Below are 27,136 nucleotides of genomic sequence, written 5' to 3' on the forward strand. Positions count from 1 at the left end.
CTGGAATTGGGGTCCAGACCCAAACTCTCCCCAAACTGGGAGGGAGGTGGCAGAGGAGGAATCTGGAGTCAGAGTCTTGCTCAGGGCTTAATTTGTGCCAGGGCTGAGTCCTGGCACCTCTGGGCCTGACAGATCGTAGCCCCGGCACCTCTGGACTTGCTGCCTCAGTTATGAATGAAAAAGTTGCTTGCTCCCCAGCACCTCTTGCATTACAATTGAAGCAATGGTCTTGCCTCGAACCCCTCTGTCAGGGCGCCGCAGAGCTGGTCAATCACCCGCCCTGCTCTGGCTGCCGCGGCCCCACGTGCCCGTCCCGGCCGGCGGGAGCCAGGCAGCGCGCGGGAGGAGCAGGGCCGGGCTGCGGGCTGGCGCGGAGCCGCCCCCTTCCCGGGGGTTGGGGCGTGGGGAGGAGCCGCCCCACCCCCGGACTGGGAGCCAGGCGGGGGAAGGCGGGGTCAGCGCGGCGGCTGCTCCCCTGCGAGCGGCCGGGCGGCCGGCTCAGAAGCGCTGGGGCTGCGGGAGGGAAGAGGCGGCAGCGGCGGCGGCTCCTCGCGCGGGTCCCTCCATGAGCAGGCGGTGCCGAGGCAGGGAGCGCCGGGGGCTGCCGCGGGACTCGGGCAGGTAGGTGACCCGCGAGCAGCCGGGCTCTGGCTGTAGCGAGAGCCCGGGGCACCGTCCCTGCCCGCTGGACAGGCAGCGGGCTGGGCAGGGCAGGGCAGCCGCAGCCCGGCGCCCTGGGGCGCTGCGTCAGGGGGCAGCTCTGCTCCCTCTGGGGCTCTTAGCGGCCCCCTCCCATGGCCGGCTCGTTCTCCCTTTGGGGGGCCTGCATTGCAGCCGGCAGGGGGTGCTGGCAGGGACCCCTCCAGCGCCTTGCACTAGTTAGTAAAGGGGCTGCAGCCCATCAGCCCCGGGATCCCCTGGCGAAGTCCCCGGGGCTGCTTTGCAGAGATCGGGGAAGCGCATCGCTGCGCCTGGCAGGGGGGTTGATCGGTTCTTGCCTTTAACTTGCGGGGTTGTTTTTCAAAGGGAATGAAAAAAAGTTTCCCAGGGACCTGCGAGCTCGCAGCGCCTCTCTGTCTCCTCGCCGCGCTTGTTCTGCGGCGAGAGATGCACTCCGAGCCCGCCAGCTAGTTACAGTGTAGCCTCTCTAGAGACCGTCCGAAACGGGAGGGAAGCGGGATGGGGATGGAGGTTTCATTTGCACATTTTAAAAACAAGGCAGAGCGCAGCTTGATGGGGTTATATTTACCTTTGTTTTATTGGGCCTCAAAAATGGAAAGCTGGTAAACAGGGAAAGTCAACAGATTGCAACTTTTGTGCGTGGAAAAAAAGGTAGAGAAGGAGATTGTTTCCTTTAAAAGAAAAGGACAGATTGCAGCGTTGGTACACACACAAAAGTCTAATGTAGTTTTTACACACCCCTAAAAAGCAAATGAGCTGGTGTTTTTAAGTGGATTGCATCTTGGATACACAACGCAGATGATGGTGGTGTTGTTTTTTCAATAGCTTGCTCCTTTAGTACATGGTAAAGCAGATAAGTGAAGTAGCTTTTACGTGGATTGTAAACTCTTGTACGCCGAAAAGCTGTTAATCGGGTGGTATTTTTAATAACAGTTCTGCAACTTCTGCGCTTGCAACAAGAAGCAGCTGCAGATAGCAACTCTCTCACATGAAAGAGAAATTCTGTGGCTTTAATTGTGCGGTGCTGCTCCGTGATACTCACAGGTCTGTGCGCGTGTCTTTCACTCTTGTGGCAGAGCATTGATTGTGGTGGTGCAGCAGTGATCCCCATCGCAGCCGGGACCCCGGGGAAGGGACAGCATGCGGCCGGAGGATGTCTGAGGCTGGCTGGGGCAGTTTTCATGCTACTCTGCTTTCTCCGAGCGTTGCCAGAGGAATGATTGCTGCGTGGAGTGCCTTCTTTTGCTTTTACCTGGTGGTGACTGTCAGCAGCCTTCCAGAAGCCAGGCTGCCCATCTCCGACCTAGAAGACAGGATCACTCGAAAACCAACAGGTAAGGGCAGCTATATAGGATGCTGTGAATGTTGGTACGGGTCCCATCCAGCGGTTGGGTTTGCTCTTGCATTCTTCCAGGGGAGGGGGAATGGGGACAAATCTCCAAGGAATCCTTGTTCCTTTGCCAGCTTACTCCACCAGCAGTCATGAGAAATGCACAAGACTGATGTCTCTGACGCACCTTCCACCTCCTTGTGCGATTGCAATCCTGGTGTTCTCCCAGGCAAACTAAATGTAAATGTTAAAGCAGCAGGAGGAACAGTCCTGTTGAGTGCATCTGAGCTGCACAGCTTTGCAGGTGCATTGTTTTGGCAACACAGTTCCGAAGTGTATCCCTAGAATTAAGAAAGGTTGTTGGTGTTTTGTTTTTCTGGCCACATTCATCGGCATGGGCACTCCAACTGAGAACTGGTGTTTTTACTATATGAATTGATAATCTGAGGCTCTTCAAGGGGTAAAAATTAAGATACACCTAAAACTGCAGTAAGTGCCACCCAGACCAGGCAACCCCCTGTCTTAAGTGGTGATTTTAATTATTCACAGGGTTTCAATTAACACTGAATTTGACTTTCAGTGACAACCAGGGTTTTTTTGGTGGTTTTCAGGTAGCTGCTAAAGTGCATTGTGACAAAGATGGGCTACAGATAAAGTGAATATATGCCCAACCTCAGTAGAGTGATGGAGGGTTAGACTGTGTAATTAATTATAATCTTTATTTATAAAGAGCCATGTACATTAAAATTCTGGTTAGTAAGAAATATAAGCACCTTTTAAACGCACATAGAGTGACTATCATGTTTTAAATATTAGAGTCCAAGGTCAGGATTTAAACTTCAGTTACTAATACTGTACAAATCCACTCTTCAAACATGCCCTCATGATCTGTTCGTCTTGTGAAATGTGTCCCATGCACTTTGTAGTGTTTGCTTTGTAGTCGGATTTTTGCTTACAAAAACTTGTAAAATAGCGAGCAAAAATAGTGATTACAAGTGATCTCGTTTACTGAGCAGGTTTGTTTCGCTTGCTAGCTGGAGTCATGACATGTTACAGATTTGGTTCACGTCAAAATTACTACTCAGAGCTTGGAAAGGCAAAGCTACTTACTTACATGGACTCTCATTCTGTATTAATTTAAAATATCTCTCTATATTGGGGGTGTGTGTGTGTGTGTGTGTGTGTAAGTACGCTTTGCAGGGATAAAATCAGTCGTCATAGTTTATTTCTTTATTTTTTTTTAGTTAAGTCGTGAAATAATGTGTGCTGAATTGTGAACATATTGAGAGGGAGAAAGAAAATGTTTATGGGAATCCAGTAACTATCCTCCTGAAGTGAAACGTTAATGTAATCCGTGAGCTAAGTTAACATACAGGACAAAAGCTGTTTTAAAAATATACGGAATGTTTAAAATTGGTGTCGCTCTGATATGCCTCAGCTGCTACCTGAGTCTGTTTATTTTTCAAAGGCCTTTAATGGAAGGTCGTCTCTCTCACTCTTTTTTAAAGGTTCCATACACCAAACAGAAAGTTTCCATTGTTCAGGAAAGGGGTTGAAGCATGTTCTCCAAAAAAAGTGACAGGGGAATAAATGTGTTTCGCGGAGGCTGGGAGGTGGGGGCTTTACTTCCATACCCCTTTTGGTTAAAGCTATAAATCACACTGGGGGTTGGTTTTGTTTTCAAGAAAGTACTAATAAAACACCAGATTCTTAGTGTAACTCATTTGGCTCATTTTTCACAGCCAAAATAATTGATTTATGGGGCAACATCTCAGCTACTTTGTCAAAGCAGCTGAATATGGTGTTTAAGAGGAAACAAGAGCAGCCTGTGCTAGTGAGCTTGTCAGGAGTTCACTGAATTTAGTAGTCCAGCTTTTTTCGTGTTTTAGTCTTTATTTTATTTTTTGGCCCATTTGAGCCAAATTCTGTTCTCAGTAAGACCAGGGTAAATCTGGAGTGCCCCCACTGCCTCCATTGGAGTATGTCTGGATTTACACCCATCAGCTGAGATCACAATTTGGAGCCCATGGCACAGTTTTACCCCGGTAATGTTGTTCTGTTCTTTAAAGTGCCCAGGCTTGCACTTTAAGTTAATAGGATGGCATTTGAAATATAGCAAATGATGCACAATCAGTGTCTTCCGGTGTGTTGCTAGAATATAAGTCATTAAAGAAACTGGTCCTAGGCTGATGTGTCTAAGAGCTAAATTACACCGTGGAATTTCCAAAGTTGGTGGTGGAAATTCTACGTACAAGTTTATTTTTACCATATTAGCTTTTCAAAGTAATGACACACTTCTGATCCTGCTGAAATCAATGCCAAAACACCTATACAACTTCAGATGGGGCCGGATTAGGCCCCAGCTGAGTGCTTCTAATGTAGAGCATATTTTAAAATATTTCTCTGTTGGCTTCAGTTGTTGAAAATAGGGGTGTTTTTGACATACATGATGTGCAAAATGTAACTGCAACCGCGCTGATTTTGGGGAAAACAGGTACATGTGCAAAAGCCACTAAAATGAGGCAGAATTTTCTGACAGATTTGAAATATGGAGTAAGAATTTTTGGTTGGCTTGTAATGATGTTTAATTGGCTGGGCACTCAAGGGTAAGGGACCTATTTTGAATGTACAGGGCACCCTTATTTTGGAAAAAGATTCTGCGAAAGAAACTGTATAAAGAATATAAACAGTTGGAGCCAAGTAAAAACACATTTTACTTTTCAATCTTTAAATTGAATGGCAAAAAGCAAATTCTTTCTCCTAGTCAAATGGGTCACGGGTATTGGCTCATTACTGAAGGTTGTTGTTCACTAGCTTTCGCATTTACAGTCTAAAGCCTTATTTTCCATAAAGGGGCTTGGAAGGATTTTTCCCTAGTGATCTAATTCTCCACACGGGGCTGTGAAGGCTGTAACAGCTACTGCTTTGTGCCTATGCTCAGCTACATAAAACACACATTGAAGGGAGGCATTCTAGAGGTATGTGTATGTTTGCTAATATGAATACTAGCTATTAGTGGAGGTGGAGGGGGTGCAAGTTTTAACATCTCCACAGGGAGGTGTTCTGCTGTTGGCAGGAAGAAGGCAGATGGCGGGGTTGTTGCTGAATAGAATCCAAACTGAAAACACTAGGGGCCTCATCTAGGCTGAGTTTCTCTTCTCTCCCTTTCTCGGGCTGCTGCAGGAAGAACAATGTCAATTTTTTTTTATGAATGAAAGTAGAGAGGCAAGGCAGCATTGAATGTGTGTGTCATTCACTGGCTATGACAGAGATGATTAGGGAGGTCAGTGAACTCCTTTGCTGCCTTGAGCATGCGGTCACTCTATTCAGCAGCCACAGAATAGACATCAATATAAAAAAAGCCCTTCCAATTTGCATTAGTATTCGGATAAAGATATTACTTCGTACGATTTGTGAATGTCAAGTAATGCTAGCTGCGTTGTTAGGGAGCGGATTGATAGAAATAGCAACATTTCACTTTAAATACTTCTGCTGGCTGTCCTGCCTCAGTTTTGCCTGAGATATAGATGACACACATACATCATATTAGAAAGGGAAATTTCTCTACATATTAGATCACTATTCATCTGAATAGCATTTTAAGCTAGAAATCTTATATCAAGAAAGAAGTTTGCATGTGTGTGAGAGATTATTGCATAAAAATAGAGAAAGGAAAAAAGCCATCAAATCTGTCAGTGGAACTGAAGTTTAGTGTAGTAGAATTGTTGCGTTTGATCAAGTCCTTGCCAACAGTTAGTGAAAGTTACTGTACTGTTCCAAGTAGTCACTTTTCCAAGCCAGAAAAAAAAGTGACATTTTCGTTTGAACTTACCATTGATACTTGAATATTAATAGTCCCCTGCAACTTCTCCAATTTGAAATACTGATGGCATACTTGTTTTGTTATTTTCTTCAAACAGCTAATACCAAGTTTGTTTTCCTTTATCCTTCCCAGCTTCAGACTAGCTGAGGATACATGGTCTAGGACATAATTATCTAGGTTGATGGTCATTTTGTTTTATTGTGACTGTGTTCCAGAGTCCACCATGAAATTTAACTTCATTAGTATGAGTTTTAATGGACACGCATAATTCCTATAGTGATGGTCAGTTTTTACACATTCTCTTAAAGGTATTTTAAAGGAACTATAAAACTGTCATATATAAATTAGTGTCATTGTCTACTTTGTAATCCAGACCTAAAATTCTTTATAATGTGCTGTTTTGAAGACTATATCTAATCATGCTTCTTCAGCTAAATAGATTCATTTAGTCCTTTTGCAGTAGTAACAATTAAAAAAAACTTAAATGTATATGTTAAGACTAGCATATTTCACTGAATTATAAATTAACAGGGCATTAGTAACAGATGATGAGAGTTACTGCTGTTTTTCACCATATCCTTTAAAAAGCAAAGAGTGAGTTGGCAAATCTATTGAGTGCAGAGTGTTAACAGACTTGACGCGGGACTTGTACACATCAGTGTTTCTGTGTCTGTCTAGATCAGGGTCGGCAACCTTTCAAAAGTGGTGTGCCGAGTCTTCATTTATTCACTCTAATTTAAGGTTTCACATGCCAGTAATACATTTTAATGTTTTTAGAAGATCTCTTTCTATAAGTCTATAATATATAACTAAACTATTGTTGTATGTAAAGTAAGTAAGGTTTTTAAAATGTTTAAGAAACTTCATTTAAAATTTAAATTAAAATGCAGAGCCCCCCAGACCGGTGCCCAGGACCCTGGCAGTGTAAGTGCCACTGAAAATCAGCTCACATGCTGCCTTCGGCATGCATGCCATAGGTTGCCACCGCCCACCCCCGTCAGGGTCAGGTAGGTGTTGGGCACCACCTGATCTGGGGCCACCACCTCGGGCCGGGCCAGCGTCACCTCTGCGCCCGTATCCCAGTATCCATTGACCTTCCTCCCATCCACCTCCAGGGGAACAAGGTACTCTCTCCGGAGGGACAGCCCCGCGCCTACCATATAAACCAAAAACCCTGAGTCTGGAGCATCCAGCCCCCTAGAGGAGCTGGCCTGGAGCTCTCCTCCCTCCTTAGCAGGTGGTACTCTGCCAGCCCCTCTTCCCTGGGAATGCTGCCTTTCGCCGGGCTGGGTCTCTACCCAGTTAACCCTCTGTGGGTTCGGTCTGCTCAGTCTGTCCCTGAGCCTAGGGCACTGGGCCCGTATGTGGCCCTTTTGGCCACAGTGGTAGCAGCCCATGTCCCATGGGTCCCCTTGAGTAGGTCGGATGGTCCTGATGCCGGATGCTCCCCTCTGATGGGTTTTTCCTGTATTTTCCCATGGGGAGGTCCCATGGTGACTCTCTCTCTGCGTTGTGGTGGGACTGTTCCTTTGGGACTCCTCCCTTTTATCTCCTGACCGGCTCTTTACAAACTCATCAGCCAGCTGCCCGGCGTGTCGCGGGTTCTCTGGCTTTCTGTCCACCAACCACAGCCTCAGGTCGGATGGGCACCGGTCATACAGTTGCTCCAGTACCAGCAGTTTAATCAGGTCCTCCTTCGTCTGGGCCCCACCAGCCCACTTGCTGGCGTATCCTTCCATGCGGGCGGCTAGTTGCAGATATGAGATCTCAGGGGTTTTATCTTGACTCCGGAACCTTTCCCGGTACATCTCAGGAGTCAGCCCAAACTCTCGTAGCAGGGCCCTTTTGAATAGTTCGTAGTCCCCTTTCTCTGCCTCTCCCAGTTGGCGGTACAATGCCACGGATTTGGGGTCCAGTAAGGGGGTAAGGACCCGGAGTCTGTCCGCGGGGTCCACACGGTGCAGCTCGCAGGCCGTCCCAAAGGCCTCCAGGAAGTCATCCATGTCCTCCCCCTCCTTGTATGGGGCCATGATGCACTTATCAAAGCTCCGTGCAGTCCTGGGTCCTCCCTCACTCACCGCAGCCGGGGGTTCGCTGCCCTTCAATCTCGCCAGTTCCAGGTCATGCTGACGCTGTCTCTCATTCTCCTGTCTCTGTCTCTCATTCTCCTCCCGTTCACGCTGATGCTGTCTCTCTTTCTCCTCCCGTTCATGCTGACGCTGTCTCTCTTTCTCCTCCCGTTCATGCTGTCTCTGTTGTTCACGATCCTCCAGCTCTCTCAGTTTTAGCTCTTTCTCCCATTCCAGCCAATTCCGCTCCCCGGATGCCGAACGCCGCCGGGAGGATCCTCTGCTGGCCGGCGAGCTTCGCCGGGGGGACCCCCTGCTGGCCGGGGGGTTCACGGCGCCTTCGGTATTTGCTGGGCTCCTCCCCACCCTTCTCCTAGGCATAGGAAGGAGGGGTCTCGGGAAGCCCTCAGCAGCCGGCTGACCACTCCCAGCTGGGACAGACACTGGTGCCTGCGCTGCATTTGCCAGGCTGCTTCCCTGAGACACAGGGATCAGTTCATTCGCGCGATCTTCCGCCTCCAGCTGGGCAATGAGCTGTTCTTTGGTGAGCCTCCCAATGCGCAGCCGCCTCTGCTTGCACAGCTCCACCAGGTCGCTCTTAAGCCGCTTGGCATACATCTTCCTGCTGGCCACTCACCGGCCTGTGTGCTCACAGCTCCCCACAGTTCCCAGGGGGCCCCCTAGTGTGCCAGCCCTTCTCGAGGTCACCACCTCTCTGCCAGGGTCGAGCTGCAGACTCCTCCGCCCCTGGGACCACTCGCTGCGATCCCCCCGGGGGACCCTGTTACTGCAAAAGTCCTTCTCGCTGGTCACACACTCCCAGGGGTAATAACCGTCTCTCTCTTACTCTTCAGCACGCCTGGTCCCCGTCAATCCCCCTTCGTTTTACTGCTCCCCAGTTACTTACTGCAGGAAGCGCCGTCCACGGGGTGCAGTAGATCCCACCGCTGCCACCAGTTGTCACGGAGTATTGGGGGACTCAGGGCCCTGCACCCCCGGCTTCCTGCGATTCACCATGACTCTCAGCCAGCCAGTAAAGCAGAAGGTTTATTTGGATGACAGGAATACAGTCCAAGACAGGTCTTGCAGGCACAGACAACAGGGACCCCCTCAGTTAGGTCCATCTTGGGGTCCCCGGGCATTCCAGCCCAGCCCCCCTTGGGAGGTCAGAGCCATTTCTGCCCCCCAGCCCTCTCTCCCTGCCTGCTTCCAGCACTCTGCCTTCAGCGACCCCTCCCACAGCCTTTGTTCAGTTTCCTGGGCTAAGGAGTCGCCTCCCCTTCAACCCCTTCCTGGGTTCTCATGTTACACACTCAGGTATGCGCCCTCGGGCGCCCTCGGGCAGATCCCATCCTGCAATGCAGACTATCCCAGAACACTCCCCTGTCAGCATTCACAGACCACCGTGAGAACAGGCCCAGTTCGTCACATCTCTCCCCCCTTCGAGACCGAACTGAGCAGGGTCACTTTAGCCAGTGACCCGGGGAAGTTCGAACCTACCCCCGTTCCCATGGATGCCCCCGCATCCCTCCCATTCCTTGGTGAGAATTACACCAGGCCCCTCCAGTTTCACGCCCCCCCTTAGGTCGGGGGTGCTTGATGGCACTCGCAGTTCGCATGTGGGAAGGTTTATGCGGCCTGCGCCCTTTTCCCACCCCCATACCTCTGGGGCTCCAACTGGGCTGTGGTCTTCTCCCAGCGCTCCAGTCTGGAGGTCTGTGCTTTCGGCTCTCTTGGTTCAGAGCCGCCCTTTTAACCTTGGCCACCCTCTGGAAAGGATCCTTTATGCTGGGCAAGGGTCACCCCTGGTCTAGATTTAGCAGGAGCTTGGATTAAGCCTGTGGCTTGTTTTTGTTTTTTGTTTAAGCCTTCATTAACAAATAGTAAATGAGGATGCTAACAAGCTGGGAAATCTAAAATTTGTGAAGAGAAGTGTCAATCTGCAAATTAACTGTTGCAATTAAAATGAGCCTGCTTGACCATTATGATAACTTCCATGGGTCCATCTCTCAAAATTTCATCCCGATTCAGGAAAGTATCCCTATTCAGGAAGGGTGCCTTAAGCATGCACTTAAAGTTTAGCACGTGCTTAAGTACCATTGAAGTCAGTGGCACTTAAACATGTGTTTAAGTAATTTTCTGAACAGGAAATTTCCAAATCAGCGCTCTTTCTTTTTGGGGTCCAGTCCTGCAGTCCGTTCTAGGATGAAACTTCCATTCAAATTAATGGGAGCTTAGTCTCAGTACATACTGTAACACTAAGCTCTTCTTTCTCTATCCAGTGAATGAGTAGAACTTGGGCGTAAAATGTGATATTAGAAAACACTACATTCTTTTTTCCCTTCAGCGAACTTTAATGCATGTATCTGCTACTTCAGATACAGAACCTAAAAATAAATGAAAGGGCCCCAGTTCTCTCTGTTTCTAACAGTTACGAAGATATCACTATTATTAACTCCTTTAAAAATGTGCTGAACCTCTCATATGTCTAAAGGTACATATTGCTAACTAGGAAACAGTTTAGAATTGGAGACATTAACTGAACAATATTTGGGGATACTAAAGGCAAGACCCACTAAAATACATTTCTCTGACAGTCATTTTAATCTACAGTATTGACTGTTGTATAGATCTTATCAAAAAACCCCAAGACATCTTAAAATGGGGAGCAAAGCTATCTATCCTTGATGTTGTAGCTTAGCTGTTGACACCTTTAATATACATGGTGAGAATGCCCTAGGGATACAAACATGCTTCTGCTCTGAGGTGTTACTGGCATAAGTTGGGGTAGAGCTGGCAGTCATGTACCAAATTCAGAATTTTTGACAAATTTAGTTGGAATTTCAAATCCAAAATCCAGGATAGATTTTTCCCAAACATTTTCGATCAGGTAGAGTTAAGTGTGGTTCCGTTGAGTTTACTGGAATTATACCAAAGTGAAAACAGTTTGAGATGGGAATCAGACTCTGGATATCTTGAGGAGGCAAGTATCCAGGCAAAGCAACTGATTGTGGGTATAAATCTTTCAAAGATTTATGCGGGTGTTTTAATTTTTACATGTGACTAGTGGCCAGTGAAGTCAAGTTTTTGTAGGATCAGGGCTCAGCTTGCTTATTGTTTTACACAGTATAATTACATTGATCCTCTGCTGATTGTATAGAATGTAGAATATTCTAATCCTGGAAAAAGTTATTACCATAAAATGGGATAAAAATGACCAATGTCTGCATGGTGACTACTTTCTCTCAGCTAGGCTGAATCTGATAGCCAGGCAGCTTATTTAAACCTTATTGATCCTTGTTTCCTGACTCCATGAAGTACCCATAACAGTTTTTCCATTGGCAAATGCTTGTAACTAATCTTTTGTCAGTGTTCTGTGAATGTTTGTACAGCTTTCCACACTGTTCTGTTGTCTTTTCTATGACACTCTCTCTCCAAAAAAAAAAAAACAACCATCCACAGATAAATCTATACCCTTAAAGCTGTTCGGTAGCTGTGTCAGATGGAACTTTCTCAGCTTCCCCTTTTTCATTTCTTTTTAATACTGTTTAGTTTATAAACCTTAGTCTCCTCCGTGCACCAGGCTGAATGCCAAAGAGGAAGGCAACTTCATAAAAATTCGACATACTCCCTTTCTGTAGCTTACTGGACTGCAATTCAGCAAATCCATTCAGTGTGTGTGTAAATGGGCACTCCAGCCCGAGCCCAAGTGTGAATATCTAGCACCCCAAGTGAAAGCTCTTAAGATAGAATCATTATACCAGTGATTTCTATGCTGCAGACCTGTAAAGTATCCTAGAGACTGCAAGCCTCTACACTGCAAAAAGAGCCTTAGATAATCTTTTGCACCTTGATTGTGCACTTTTCCTCATGCATATCTGAGCTCTATTCCTCGTGCAAGCTGTACCTTGAGTGCTATGTATGCTTATCACTTTAATTTTCACTCCTGTTTGTTGGTTATATATCTGGGACCCTTATAAAAACCCTGGTGTATAATTTTGTCTGAGTTATAACTATCTTCACTGCTCCCCTCTTTCTGATGCACTTTCAGCTTATAGTTAGCAAATGAGGTGGACATTGTTTGAAGCTGCTGTGCTGTGTGTTTGTGAAGAAGGGGCTTCATTGTTGCTGAGAATGTGATATTCATTATGTGCTGCCCTCTAAAGAACACAAACTCTTTGGCTTGAATAACCAGGAAGTTTCTGTAATATCAAAAACAAACAAGAATTCTAAGATAAGACCAGAGTAAAACCTTGGGTAAACTTGGTAGTTAAAATGTGAAAGGTAATCAGTTGTAAACCTGCCCTGTCCTTCTGATAGACTATCTAAAGGAGTATTATAACACTGAGGAGTACTGAGACTAGCCAGGTGTTGTATTTGCGGTGAGACTCAAGTTGCATAATATATCAAAACCCCAACTTCAAGAATCAAAACATATTAAAATAGGAAACACTTCTCCACTGGAAACACTGGTGTAGTTTCAGAAGAACTGGATTAGTATGAAAGTTAGGGTACTGTATTTGCTACAGTGCAGCAGCTAGTATGAAATTTGATTTTTTTTGTTTGGTTTTGTTTCAAAAAATAAAACCCAGGGAAAGCTATAGAATTTGTTAAAGATAGTAATTATTTAGATGTTGCATTAAATCTTGGACCTGCATTGTAGAGGGTTTTTTCAAATATTAGTGTAAAGAAGTCCTGGTTCACCAAGGCAATGGGAACTTTCCAATTGATTCCATTTGGAGCAGATCTGTGTCCCAGGATCTATACCTTTAACTCAATGTAAAGTTTCACAAATTTTAGTTCATATGAGTGTTGCAAGGTAATGCTTGCTAAAAGACACCATGAAATATAGCATAGTTTAGTTTGCACCGGTGAACACTTTACTGATCTTAAAACCTCAGGTGGACATATGGCAGCTTGTCCTTTTTCTCTTTCTTTCACCAAAGGAAGCCAGGTATGACAGCAATTTCAGCAACTCAAATTTGAGATTCTGAGGAGGAGAAGCAAATTGTGGCTTTTCATGTGCAGTGATAAATGGGAATTTGGGGTCAGAAGAATAGATTTCGGACTCTTGTTGCTTGATCATCAGTTTCAACATATTTTACGCTTCTGGCCAAAAGCTGACTGCTTAGTAATGTGCATTCATGATCTAAGACTAGGAACCGGTCTACACACAGTTTTTGAGCACAGTGATTTACTGAAATCAGTACAACTTTTATGTGTGTACCCCAGCCGTTAAGCCAGGGAGTTTTGTTCAATATTCTGGGGTAATAGAGCAAATGATGATAAATGTCAGAGTTTCAGGCCATGTCTACACTTAAAACGCTACAGCTGCAGTTGTGCTGCTGTAGCGCTTCAGTGTAGACACTCACTACAGTGACACAAGGGTTGACTAGGTGGACCAGAAGAATTCTTCTATCGACCTAGCACTGTCTACACCAGGGATTAGGTCAGTGGATTTTTCACACCCCTAGCCAGGAACTCTTCAGTGTAGACCAGCTCTAAGAGTTTTGAGTTGAGCCAACAGGAGCTGTTAAAATGCTAGGTGGTGTTATTGGGCCAACACCTGAGGGCCTTACTCAGTTTATTCGATTTCCCCATTGAAGTAAACTCCCTCATTGAGGTCAGTGGGGAATTTCCAGAGCAGGAACCAAGTTCGAATTGAGGACCTGAAAACCCACAGGAGCGACCTGAGGAGGAGAACCCAGCCAGCAGCTGCTCCTGAGAGTGCTGTTAAAGGGGGGATTCTAACTGTGGGAGGATGGAGCAGAGCACGGCAGAGTAATGTTACATTTCTGCTCTGAAGGCCACACGGGTGCTGGACGGATAATGTGCATCCCTTCTGGACCACTCACTTCTTCGCGTGAGTGTTTGGACCTGCACGCAACCAGCTGGGGGAAGGAGGAAATGCTGCTGTGGAGGTTGCCAAGAGCCCCCCAATCCCCCTACCCCCCCACACACTTTTTCATGCAGAAGGGGGATTGCAGCATGTAACGGGCCCTCTCCCTGTGCAGGTCTATGGGACAAGTCTGGTCCCAAAGTAAGGACCTCAGGATTTGGTTGACTATGAACTGAAGCTCTGCAGTGTTTTTTACAAGGCTCTTGACATTTGGTTGTGGAGTCTCTACAGCTCTGTCAGAGGCAAGTTTTGTCAGCTTGTTCTGTGTTTTTTTTGAAGCTTTCTGTATTGCCAGCTTGTAGTCCTGCCTGGTAAAATACGAATGAGGGCCGGATTCTGTGCCCATTGAATTCTGCATCAGAAAACACCCATTGACTTTCAAAGGGAACAGACTCAAGCTTTTAACAGATTACAGTATGAGCAGCTATTTAGCATAAGCGGGGATCCTTTGGAAAGGATTCTAATGATCCAAACATTGTACCAAGCAGAAAAAAAAATAGTTTATAATACTAGTCAGCTGTGTGTTGTGCGTGGATTTGGTTTTGTTTTTTGTGCCTTTTTTTTTTTTTTTATACTGTCTGCTTTTAGTGTTTGGTTGATTCTGGGTCCTCTATAAACTCCCATTTCTCCAGAAATGTGCCTTAATATTGGAAAATAATTCTTGTGATTTGCCGGTGGCTGTATTTGTTCTGTGAATCTTGTTTATTTTTATCATTCTTATCTAGATTTGACACAGCCCCCATAACTACTTGCAGTCTGAATCTGCTGAAGCAAAGTGTTTTGACAAAGCAACAAATATTGTTTTGATGTACAGTAACTCTTGGCTTGAAGTCTATGAGAGAGAGGACCAGAGGAATGTCAGTCACTGTCATATTAGCAAGATTCTCATGTCAGTGGGTTTCCATCATATCAATGTCGCATGGCATTAGTACCCTACGCTGTGATTTTAAGTTAGCACAATACAACAGAGAAAGTGTTAATAATCCACCACAGGGGTCTGTAATTGAGGTGGGGCTCAGACTGCTCTCTGGCAGTCCACATACTGGAAGGCAGGAGGCCAGCCTCACCAGAACTTGGAGTGTGGAAAAATACTGTAGCAATTTGCATAGGAACAGATCATCAGTGAATATGGTGGCACTCTGTGCCTCCTGCTAGAATACACTGTGGTACAATGGAGAAGCCCTGGTACATTGCGTACTCTCTAAGGAGAGTTCCCCAGAGTCCAGCAGACAAACAGGCTGATGGGGTATCAAAGAGAGTTTTCTGAAAAATGTTTTTTTGTGGTGTGTTGTTTTAAGGTTTTTTTTAGTTTGGAGTGTGAGACTCAAGTATTAGAAATCCTCTCCCAGCGTATGCTTTAACCGTTTATTTGGAGATTGCAGTAGTCCTGAAGTAGTTGGTAATCTGATTTTTATAAACTTCTGTAAATAGATCACTATTGCAAATGTGTTGTTACTAACCAGTACTTGAATCTGTAAAGAACCAGCACACTGGCTCAGAGCAATTTACCTCCTGAGATTGAGTCTAGAGTATGATGGGGAAGGAAAAAGCCCGCTAGAAACGGAAAGGCAAGGGGGTTAAAATAGGGTGCAAAGATAAGTCGAATGTGCACCTAAAGACAAATCCTTTATGACCCTGTCTCTAATTAAAATAATAACTGGAATTAGGCACAGTGCTATCCACTTTCTATCTGTGATATTTGTGTCTGTAAGAATAAAGCTTTTTGTGGTGTGTGTGTGTGGGGGGGGGGGGCTTTAGAAGAAAAGATTTTAATCTTCCTTTGGTAGCTGGTGTTTCTGCTTTAGAACTGGTAAAAACCATATTTCTCTCTGCCTTGGAATACAAATGCTTGTTGACAGTAAACAACTGTCCTTTAGCACTTCATGAAAGAAGAATAAAGTTTTTAAGAAAAGTTCCCCAGTTGATTGAAATAGTAATGTTAATAGACTGAGGCTGGGAATTGATGACTAATTGGGAGGAGTTGATCGCTCAAGGTGCATAAAGAAGCTGATAAATGCTGTGTTTAAAAAAAACAAAAGAGCTTGTTATTGAGCATGATTAGGGCTGGGAGAACACTTACTGTACAAAGTGAATGCAATAGTTTTTGCCAGTTTGTTATGCATGAGCACACAGTTCTTCCTCCTCCCTCTCCCCCTCCCCCCAGACAGCAGCTTTTCATGAAAGGTGTTTTTACTGAAAACTCAGAAAGCCTCTTTCTTGCAAAATGTGGTGGAGATGGTTCCCTGGAGGCCTAGAGAAATGAGCCGCAGGGATGGAAGCCCAGAACTCCCACTAAAAGGCCTAAAAGCACTTCACACTACAGCTAGCACTTGGGCCTCACACCACTCCATGTATGTCATTAGTCCCCTTTTGCAGCGGTAGAATCCAAAGGTGAGAGAGGGAAAGGAGCAAATTTTCTGTGATTGCAAATAAGTTTTGTAAAAATTAGCAAATGTTGTTCACCCCCCCCCCCCCCCCCCCCAAATTGCTTCAAATATATTGCTCAGCTTGTCCTGAGAAACTGGCAAGTCATGGCTGAATGTGAAGTGGTCATTCCAGGTCAGTCCTAAAACATCAGTGTCAAAATTTTCATTAAGTGCCTGACTTTAGGCACTTGAAATCTATAATTAAGCACCAAATTAAGTGGCTGGATATTTTTTTCAAAGTTTCTCGGCATCCACAGATCCACTTGGCTTTGAATTAGAGGCCTATATTTAATAATATTAATAATATTTAGGACTTTTCATCAGTAGATCTCCAGGCACTTTACAAAGGAGGTCAGTATCATTATCCCCATTCTACAGATGGGAAAACTGAGGCACAGAGAAGGGAGGTGCCCATGGTCACCCAGCAAGCCAGAGCCAGGAATAGATCCCAGATCTTCTGAATCTCGGTCTGGTGCTTTGTCCACCAGGTCACACCGAGACTTCTAGATTTGAATATCTTGACCACGGTTTACCTTTGCAGGTACTGCATAAAATCCCTTTACAATTTTCTCTTCTTTGAAGTGAATCGGCTACAGTCTCAGCTGAGCTTGCCCATCTTCAGTCCGTTGTTGCTCAGAGGCAGCTCGTTGGGAAGAGAGCAGTTTCAGAATCTAGCAACTGATGCTCACAGACTCTCTTGGGGGGAGAAGAGCAGAATGACCAGGTGGAGAAGAGCAGAATGACCATGCTGAGCAGGGGCATCAGCTGTGCCTCCATTCAGCTCTTTAGCCATTCACTGGCCAAATGCATTTCAGGGAGGGGAGCACTTACAGGGCTGCCTCTTCCTTCCCCCATTGCTGCTGCAATCATTATCAGATGGAAGGGGTGGGGGGGCATGTCAAGTGGATGGGGCAGCAGAAGGAGTTGGGGACTCCAGAAAGATCAAAGATGGGGGGGGGGTGGAGATTGTATTTCCGTTTCCTTTGGCTACTGATTCAATTAAATAACACCTTTATTTGGATCCGAAGCCAAAAGAAACCCAGCCATAAAACCTCTGTCCCCAAAAATGTTTTGAATCTTCCGCCTGCTGAACCACATGCACACACAACCCAGACAAAAATGAAAATAAGTCCCTGGATGTGTTTATTGATTTTGTACTATGACTTCAACATGTCTATTATTTAGTGAAGAAATAAATTTGTCTTTGACTCACTTTTATTTATAGTTATGGTGGTAGATGTGGGTCTTAAGAAGGCATTTGAAAGAGAAGGTCATGGGCTACTTGATCAACTCAGGCTCTTCATGGGTGGGTGGGAAACCACAGAGTAGATAGTTGTATATGAAGCAGATGGCTTGTTGAGGTTGGCATCAGTGCCTGACTAAAGGGATTGGGGTTGATATAGTAGTTTGGTGTTCTGGAGAAGGGATATTTAGGTCCAAATCCATAAGGTATTTAGGCTCCAGTTTTCCATTGATTTCAAATACTTTTGTGGATCTGGGCCTTTGTGATTAAGGCCACTGAAGCGGGGCTTAGGAGACTAGGGTTCTGTTCTCAGCTGTCTCACAGTTTGCATGTGTGACCTTAGGCAAGTCATTTGATCTCTCTGCGGCTCGGTTCCCCATCTGTACAATGGGGATAATGCATCTTTTCGGTTACCTTTTGTTATCTTGTTTGTTTGGACTGAAAGCAGCTGGGAGCAGGGACTGTTTCGTACTATGCGTTTGTAGAGTGCCTAGCACAGTGGGCTCTGATCTGGGTTGAGGCTTCTGGCCGTACCAGAATACCAAATAATACATTGAACAATCTATCTGAAATAATACCATGTGATCCAGTACTTCAGTGTGACTGAAACACAAATCCTCCTTACAAGGAGCCTTTAGAGTAGGATAATACAGAAGATGGAATGTGCTAGTCCTGGCAAAAATGCCTGAAACATTTTTTTTTTAAGTATTCTCAAAAATGTGTAAATATTTAATTTACTGTTCATTGAGGGGGGGGGGGGGGATGCTACTGTAGAATTAAACAAGTCCCAACACTCTTTGCCAACCTGCTGCTTGAGTACAGCTACCTTTTGGGGTGGAAAAAGTAGCAACCATTTAACAATGCAGAGCAATACCACACAATAGTTAAGGACAGAAAGTGAAGAAGAATACTTGAGCTGAGAGGTGAAAACATTATCTACTATCCATACAAAATTGGAGAAAACTAGGTAGGCAGAATTTCATTAACGGATTAACCAGACTAGAGTTTGGCTAGTCTGAGGCTAACACACAGCTCTTCCAAAGAGCTGTTCCACGTTTTCAAGACCACAGGTGGAAAGGACCTTAGTTTTATATCTCCTCTAAAAGACAGCATCTCCAGCAGCATAGACATGCACCATTGGTTCAGAAAGGATTTGTAAGGCTGTTGCACCATTAACGCTATTCTTTGCACCACCGTAGGTTTTCCTAGCCAAGTTCTGAGAAGACTCAACATGTCTCAGCCTGGAGCTATGACCAAATCACAGCCCAGTATGTTATTTTAGGCCATTGTAAACCCAGCAGTAATCCTCAATATGATCAGAAACTGCCATTTCAGTGATTCAAGTAGGAAAGCAAATATGAAAAGAATCAATTTCTTTGTCCTGGGCAAAACGTACATTCTTGCTACTGTTGTGTTGTGTGCAGGTTGGATTCCACCCCACAAGTGATTGCATCTAAGTCCCCATATATGGTACAAATATAATTGTCAGGGAACATGGTGACAACACAGTTGTCCCCTGACCTAGCTATGACACAGTTATAGGTTTTGATCCTATTCTTACTGAGGTCAATGGTAAAGCTGCAGTTGATTTCAGAAGTGCAGGATCAGGCCCCAGAGTTGTAGCATGGCTGGGACCTAACTGTGTCCCGGTAGCTGGGTCAGTCTTTGACCATCTAAAGCTTTAGCTTAGTTAAATCACTTGCACTCTACACACGTTGATTATGCTGAAACTGTGTCCTCCGTTATATTTGTAGCGTGGCATATGTGAATCATTGGTGAAAATCTTTGGAATCAGTAGTGATATCTAAACACGCAGTATACCAATCCATGAGACAAAGCCTGCTGGGGTTTTTTGTTTTTTTCTCTGATAATTCCCTTTGAAGTCAGAGAGAGTTTTTTCTTCAGTAAGGGCCGTGGGATTTGGCCCAATCAACAAAAGATGGCCATAGTCTATATTCAGTTGTCAGAGGGCAAGAATGGCCTTTCTGGTTAAAGAACTGCCCTGGGACTCAGGAGATCTGGACTGAGTTCCAGCTCTACCAGACACTCTGTGTGATGTTGGGCAAATTGCTTAATCTCTCTGTGCCTCAGTGGCCTATCATTAAAAAATGGACAACAATACTTCCTTTTCCTACCCTTTGTCTTGTCTATAAGATTGTAGGTTTTGGGGGGCAAGGACTGCCACTTACTGTGTGTATGTACAATGAGGCCGTGATCTCTTGTTGGGAGCGTTTATGTGCTGCGCTAATACAAATAATCTGTCCATCCTAATTGAATGGGGAGGGGAAAGAGGTTCTCTGAGAGCTCATTCTCAGCTGTCACACAGGAGTGTTTTTAAAACTAGCAATTTCGGGGGAGTGGTATAGAGAAAGGTTTGAAAAACTTTGGTGTGGGAAGGAAAGAGAAAGCTGTCAAAATCAGGAGATCACATAGGGGTAAGCAGGTGACTGAAAGTGGCGAGGGACCTTTACCTAAGGAAGTTAGTAAATATATTCAGAAGTTATAAAACAATGTACAAATGTCTGTAGATCACAGAAACCAAACAGACTTCTATTTTACTCCAGGACACAGGAAATGACCAGTCTTCGAAAGTGCATTTCCTTACGGAATTATTAAGGGAGTTTGGAACCGAAGTGTTAAATTGAATCTGGCATTTCTGTAGCCGAATCTGTTCCAGAATTTTGGACTGATTTGTGAAAGAGTATGATTTGGTAATGTTAAAATTTGTTTTTTTGAGGGGTGGGAACAGAGACACGCATGACTTCCTTGAACTCTCTCTTAATTTATTACGTGTTGTTAGAAACCCATTGTAATAGATATGGTTACACAAGACCATTAAAAGATCAATTCTGTTGAACTTGATGCCCTGCTGCTGGAAATGATCAAATGTTGCATTTGATCGGATTTGTGTGCGTGTATGTTGTTTTTAAGCCAACAAGTTCTGATAATTTAGGGTTTGTTTTCCACGTCTGTTTTGTATAACTTCATGGACTTAATAAAAATAAAGAACTCACTGTATTTCCTACTAAAGAAGTGGAACAGACATTACCATGGCATTTGAGTGCAGCAAGGTGAAAATAGAAATTTGTGTAGAAAAAAAAGATCAAACAAGCTGAAAAAAATCTAGAGGCCAATTTAACAGAATATTGAATTGGGAGCTGTCTACTCCCTTTAGGGATTGGTGTTTTTTTTTTTTTTTTTTTTGAGAGAGAGAGACAGAGATTGAGAAATAAGAGACCTTCACTTTTTAAAGCTGAGGGATGAGAGCGAAGTTTTGCAGTAGATGGAATGTTGCAGCCTCTGTGCTATATGTGCTTTTAAAACCCATCTCCATGATTTCTGGCTTAGGTTTAAATGGATAAAACTCAGTAAAACCCCACAGAAGGGGAAATTGGAGACTACAGACAAGCTTTTCAAACTGGGAAGCCTGGCACCTAAATCCACCCTTAGCACTGAAATAACTGGTGTGGTTTTGAAAGCTGTTGAGCAAACACAGCTTCCATTGAATTCAATGGATTCAGCACCTTTATAAAATCAGGCTACTAATTTTAGATTGGGATTTAGCTGCCTAGCCTTAGACCCCTAAACTTGAGAAGTTTGGCCTTCGGTTTTGTTAAGTATACAATGAAAATACACCAAATTTATGTATTGTATTTTATTTTATTTTTACACTATTAAATATAACTTGTGGAGAGGAGTCTAAGCCCTGAAGACACTTGCTCTGAGCTCATCCTTAAGAATAAGGAACTATGGAAGGGGCCCATTTTATATCATTACAGGAAGACAATTTTTTTGTTTGGTCCTGTTTTACTCCCAAAATATGATCCACGGTATACATAAAAATAAGCGCCAGAAACCTTTACCATCTCCTACCATCACGTGTTGTGAGAGGGTTTTTTAAAGTGTATTTTTTAAAATTACTGAACTAAAGGCAATTGATAGTTTCATAATTAAAAACACAAACCCTAATCTCCACGTAGAGGAGTTTCCCTCTTTATATGGAGGAGAAGGTATAGTGAGGAAACAGTGCCAGGAGTTTTGAGGTTTAATGCTTATTAAAGTTTTAGTGGGTGGGAAAATTCAATCAATACATGTTGTTTAATGCACTGAAACTGGTGTTAGCTTTCACTAGCTGCACTGGAGAGTAGTTTTCATTTTGAAACTAGGACACTCGTAGTTGGAATGACAATTAATGCTGAGTGAATATAGTCCCAGTTGGAAGCCCATTTTTGAATAGAATGAAAACTCCCCCACCCCCAAACATTGGCTCCAGAGTGTAGTAGCTTCCGTTTTTAATTAGCAGGCCAGGCAAAATTTAGCTCATTGTGTCTTTCTCCTCCTTTGGCCCAGTGGATAGCATGGATTTCTCCATCTTGTTGTCAGGAGGCTGTTCTTTATATTTTGCTTCGTTTTTGGTGCAGGGGGCTTTCAGGATGCTTAGGATTAAACTCATTGTTCTGGGGTATTTACAGCCAGCTGCCTGCATTAAATGAAGATTAGAGGAGCGCACATTAAAAGTGCAAGGAAACTCAGAGGAACTGGGATTTGGTATCTGCATAGCTGTGAATTGAAGGGGAAAGGTTGGGGCTTTATGGATGGTAGATTTTTCTGATGCCATGTGATCTCAAAGCAGACTCCATAAAGCATCACTAATAAATGCCCAGGCTGGTCCTGGCTGGGAGTGAAAAAGAAACTATGTTGCAGCTCTATGAATCTTTGCTGTTGCAGTAACTGCCTCAGAAACAAAACTTAAATCTAAACTTCTCCATTTAGACCTGCTGAACTTTGCTCTGTTTAAATGTTTGTCTCATGACACATCCAGAGCACTCGCATGTAGACATTAACTAATTGTCAAAACGCCTCTCTGAGGTAGGTAAGTCTCAGTATGCGGGAGATTAACTGTTTTAGAAGGAGGTGGAGGAATTAAGGGAGGGAACGCAATAAAAATACCCCAAAACAGTCTTTAAAACTTTGCAACGTTTGCCTTTATAATGATGATGTACATGTTTGAAAGATTTTATAGCAAGGTTAAAAAAAAAAAATCTTGCATTTCCCTCCCTCTCCTACGCCTCTTGTACTACTTGTTCACTATTTAATTGCCTGAATCTTGTTGCAAGCTTCCCAAGAGCCTAGCCAGTACCCTTCGCAACAGCCCAGCTGTGTGGGCTGGTCCGGCAAAGGGAGTAAGGATGTTGTGGTTCTAGTCAAGGTTTGGATGCTGGGATGCTGAGGTTCTGTCACACCTCAGCAACAGGGTTCCTTACTGACCTTTGACAAGTATATGTCCTGCTCCCATAAAGATCAGTGACAAGACATCCATTACTCCAGTGGGAACAGGATCCAGTCCTTAACCACCCTGTGCCCTAATTTCCCTACCTGTGTTGTGCGTTTAATATTTACCTACTTTGTAGGGTTATTGAGAAGCTGAACCTGGCAATTGTTGCAAGGCCTTCCGAGAGCCTTGGGTATAAGGAGCGCAAATCAAAATACTAACAATACATGCAACATTGTGTTAGTGGCAGTCTCCTTTCCCCTCATGCTTAAAACATGAGGGCAGGAGGCTGGTTGCTGCTTTTTCTTGTATTTATGCAGTTCAGCCTGCCTGTCAGTAGCTTCTCTCAGGTGCAGCAGGATATTCAGTCTTGTTCCTCCTTGTCACTTTGCCAGTCTAGCTTCCCCCTGTAAACGGCTCAGATCTTGAGGAGAGACCCAGAATGTGCTAAGCATGTGTGTTGCCATCAGCTGTTAGCCAACTTTGGAATGTATTAAAATGCAGCCTAAAACATAGCCTGCAAGTCAAACATGGCCCAAAGAGTTCTAAAAGGTAGCTCTCTATTCCTTCATCTTTAATAGGGAGCTTCAATCCATGAGGGCTACAGGTCCCAGGTATAGAGCTCCATCTTGATCCAGCAGTCTTCTTGGATCAAGGTGGTGCATTGCATTCTGGGGCTTGTAGTTTCCATGGGCTGTTTTGAGCAACTATTTCTGCAGTTCCAATTCAGGTAAAATGGGCACCTCACAACATCCTGTGTTTGCAAACACAAAATCCTATGTGTTTGCAACATCTTGTGTGTTGATTAATAAGTCAAGGATACTTCAAACCTGTTTTTTAGAAAATGCTTCTGAATCATAATTGGGATAAAATCAAGGTTGGTCGTTGTCGTTTCATTTAAGCTCTGTTTAAGGATCCCCACATTGTGAAACAAATGCAAACACTTTTGAGCTATATATAGTGCACCAGATTTTAAGACGAACTCCCCAATCACTGTGGCCCACTGCTTTTAAGAGAAAAACACAGAGCCCAAATCCTGCCCTCAATTCTGGACACGCAATAGCCATCGAAGTCCTGTGTCTAAGGGTAGATTTTAAATATTCCCAATTTGTTAGCTGTCTCTAGTTTAGTGTAATGAGACGTGTTTGACTTGCTACCTTATGAGAAAGGAGAGTAAATGCGAGCCAGAGTACGTCTGTAACTATTTTATGTGTGTTATTTTATTCCTTCTTCTGACTCGGTATCTCAATTAAGCGATTTAAGAAAACACTCCATTAAAAACAAAATACTGTAGAATCCTGATGAATCCTGTTTTCTACTTGGTTGATGAAACAGAAAGCTAATTGCTAGTAGTAAATCCATTCAAAGGAGGATAGGCGGGAGGGAGAAAAGTTAATATTACTCCTTGAATGCCATTTAATCTCTGAAACCTTTCATGCAGATGTAAATTAGGATTTGCACAACAGAGAGTCAACAGTGGTTCAATAGATGAGGCAGATTTATAACATCTGCTTTTCCATCCTAGAAGCCCTTCAAATTCAGTATGACTGTATCCAGTCCAAACACTACTGATTTTTTTCCCATCGATCCAAGTTTATAAAGAAAACAATATACAAACCAAACAAAACCTGCTTATCATTTTTAATTACATTTAATGTTGTTTGTTTTTTTCATTAAGTCTTTACTAAGAGGACTAACATTTTTCTAAATACAGTTGTGGTAATATGATGGCAGTTAATCTGTTTGCTTTTTTTAAGTAAAAGAACATTAACTTCTTAGGAAGAAACCTACGCCAGTAACGGTTCCAGAGTATGGAGGCTCCCATAGTGATAAACTGTTTTATACTGCAGTGGTTCTCACTATTATTTTGAAATGCATTTAAAGCTTTTTAAAAGCACAAACTACTGCTGAAAGATGAAATTGCTTCTTCAAAAGACTAAGGTCACGTGTTTGCAAACTTGGTTTCCTAAAGTCAGGCCCCTAGATTGCTGTTTAGGCACCTATACATCTAACTGATTTTTTTTCAATAGTGTGGAGCACCCAGGAGTTCCCGTTGACTTCAGTCAGGCAGCTGGGTGCCCATTGCTTCTGTGAATCAGGCCACTTCAGTGTTCTACTGTAGATACCTGTGATTGTCAGGAATGTTGGGCAACCCCCAATCGCTGTTCTTGTTGCCTGTGAAAATCAGACCACATACCTGGATTTAGATGAATAACTAGGGGGGAGGGATAGCTCATTGGTTTGAGCATTGGCCTGCTAAACCCAGGGTTGTGAGTTCAATCCTCGAGGGGGCCACTTAGGGATCTGGGGCAAAATCAGTACTTGGTCCTGCTAGTGAAGGCAGGGGGCTGGACTTGATGACCTCTCAAGATCCCTTCCAGTTCTAGGAGATAGGATATCTCCATTTATTTAATCTGCATTATCAACTTGGGCAACCAGTTTTGTGAATTTTGGCCTTTCATCATTTGAAAAATTTGTCTTCTTTCATCTGATCTCAGTCTTTTTTTAAAAGATTTTAAATAGATTGCAGAATAGTACTGAGAGGTAGCACCCTTTTGTTATTAAAGAAGCAAACAGTTTTTTGCCCTAGTAGTTTTTGAACTCCTGAACAATTACTGATCTTTGTTTCCTCCATAGAAGCTAATGCAAACACCTACCTAGTGAAACATCCCAGATGGCATTGTTATCTGAAAGAAAAGACACTGTTTTTCTTGGGTCAACACTGGTTACAGTCTGACACTGTGGAAAAATGATCCATGAAGGTTGAGAACTGTGCATTGACTTTTTTTTTCTCCATTTGTCAAAGATCTTACACAGAAAGCAACAAAATTGGTTTTGCCTGACAACACTGATCATTTGATTCCTAACACATGTTGGCTCATTTATGTAGCCATTATATTAAGTCTGTAATGGCATTTTCAACAAGGCACCACTGCTTCATTGGCATTATAATATTAAATCTATGTAATGGGATCTCTGCAAAGCAGTATAAATATCTCAGGGCGGTGATAGTCTATCTGAACCACATTATCCTCGGGAGCATTGAGCAAAAGGACTGGAGTTGTTGGGATCACAGCAGCCAGAAGCAGAGTCGGGAGATTTTTTGTGTTCTGTAAAGTTGGAGAGCACTGCAGAATAATCTCATCAGGATAGCCTGACATTGTTTGGTGACATTTCATCAACATTTGATGTTTGCTGCCCTGGATCAACTCCCCCACTCACTGCAAGGGTCATTCCCTTGAACCTTATCTTTACTGACAAGATGTGCTTTATAAACAAGCAATCCCAGGATCTTAATTGTAACTGTTGCTCTCCCTTTCACCTCCCCTCTGTTTCTGGGTTACCACTTTTAATGTGATGTCTGGATGTAGATTGGGAGCTGCTTGGTGCAGGATCTGTTTCTTCTCCATGTTCTGTGACATGCCTAACACACTTCACTCACCCACCTAAGAAACATAATCATTCAGTATCTCCACGCTAACATGGCAATGCAGTGTTCATGTCGCTCTGTATCTCTGATTGATGAGAACCTTGGATGTCCTTGTTTTGGGGAGTGTGGCTAGATCTTAACATACACAGGTAGTGAGCGGGTTTATAATAGAAGGAGGAAGGAAGAATAGCAGGAGCACAATCAGGTAACACAAGAGTTCACCTGGTTCTGTTCTCTCTGACTCTGATTTTGATGCTACTGTAACTTCCTTGACTTCATGGAGTTACTCCTGACTTCCTCTGCCAGGAGATTGGAATTGGAATCTGGACCCATGGATTCAGTGCTCAGCTGTGTCTATTAGCTTCTGCCCTTAGCTGGGTGGGGAGAGACTCATAGCTATTTGAGACTTCCTGATCCTGGAGCTTGCCAGAGCTGCTCTAAATTTTTTCAGTAGTGTTATGGCCCTCGCGGGACCAACTGCCAGCTGGGGATGGCTAGAACATGGTGGTTCATTTGGCCACATCCCCTTCCTGGAACTACCCTTACAGGCCCTATATGCTGGGGAAGGCAGAGGAGCTAGCTATATCAGCTCTATGTCACCCCCCTTCTCCCCTGGCAAAGTCTGCTGTGATGCAGAGGGCTGAGTTGGCCTCAGAGCTGTGTTCCCATTGCTCCACAGAGTCATCTGTATAATTTTGAGCTCAATTCCCATGGAGTGATCATAAATTAACTTTTAACAGGAGAGCATACCTTGCATAGTTTGTATTCTAGGTGAAAGGTGGTTGGAGCAGGTTAGCCTGCAGGTAACAAGGTGTGTTCTTCACAATACCGAATTAATCAAACACTTTGATAAGATTGCGGAGTGACTGTCTTTTTGTCTTGCATCTGAAGAAGTGAGGTTCTTACCCACGAAAGCTTATGCTCCCTATACTTCTGTTAGTCTTAAAGGTGCCACAGAACCCT

General features: G+C 44.0%; 1 protein-coding gene across 6 annotated transcripts in view; it reads left to right on the forward strand.

Moving 5' to 3' along the window:
* The first annotated feature begins 509 nt into the window (after window positions 1–509).
* The window catches only part of FGFR3 (fibroblast growth factor receptor 3), an 80,969-nt gene continuing 54,342 nt past the window's right edge, over window positions 510–27,136 (forward strand). For 5 of the 6 annotated variants that reach the window (XM_054029529.1, XM_054029530.1, XM_054029531.1 and 2 more), the window contains exons 1-2: window positions 511–621; window positions 1,758–2,015. In XM_054029529.1, coding sequence (XP_053885504.1) covers window positions 1,835–2,015 — 181 coding nt within the window. In that variant the 5' untranslated portion in view covers window positions 511–621; window positions 1,758–1,834. Of the gene's footprint in view, window positions 622–1,757; window positions 2,016–27,136 lie in introns of all 6 variants that reach the window. The other variant, XM_054029528.1, reaches the window with a different exon arrangement.

Source organism: Malaclemys terrapin, chromosome 5, assembly GCF_027887155.1.
Source record: "Malaclemys terrapin pileata isolate rMalTer1 chromosome 5, rMalTer1.hap1, whole genome shotgun sequence".
Lineage (NCBI taxonomy): Eukaryota > Metazoa > Chordata > Testudines > Emydidae > Malaclemys > Malaclemys terrapin.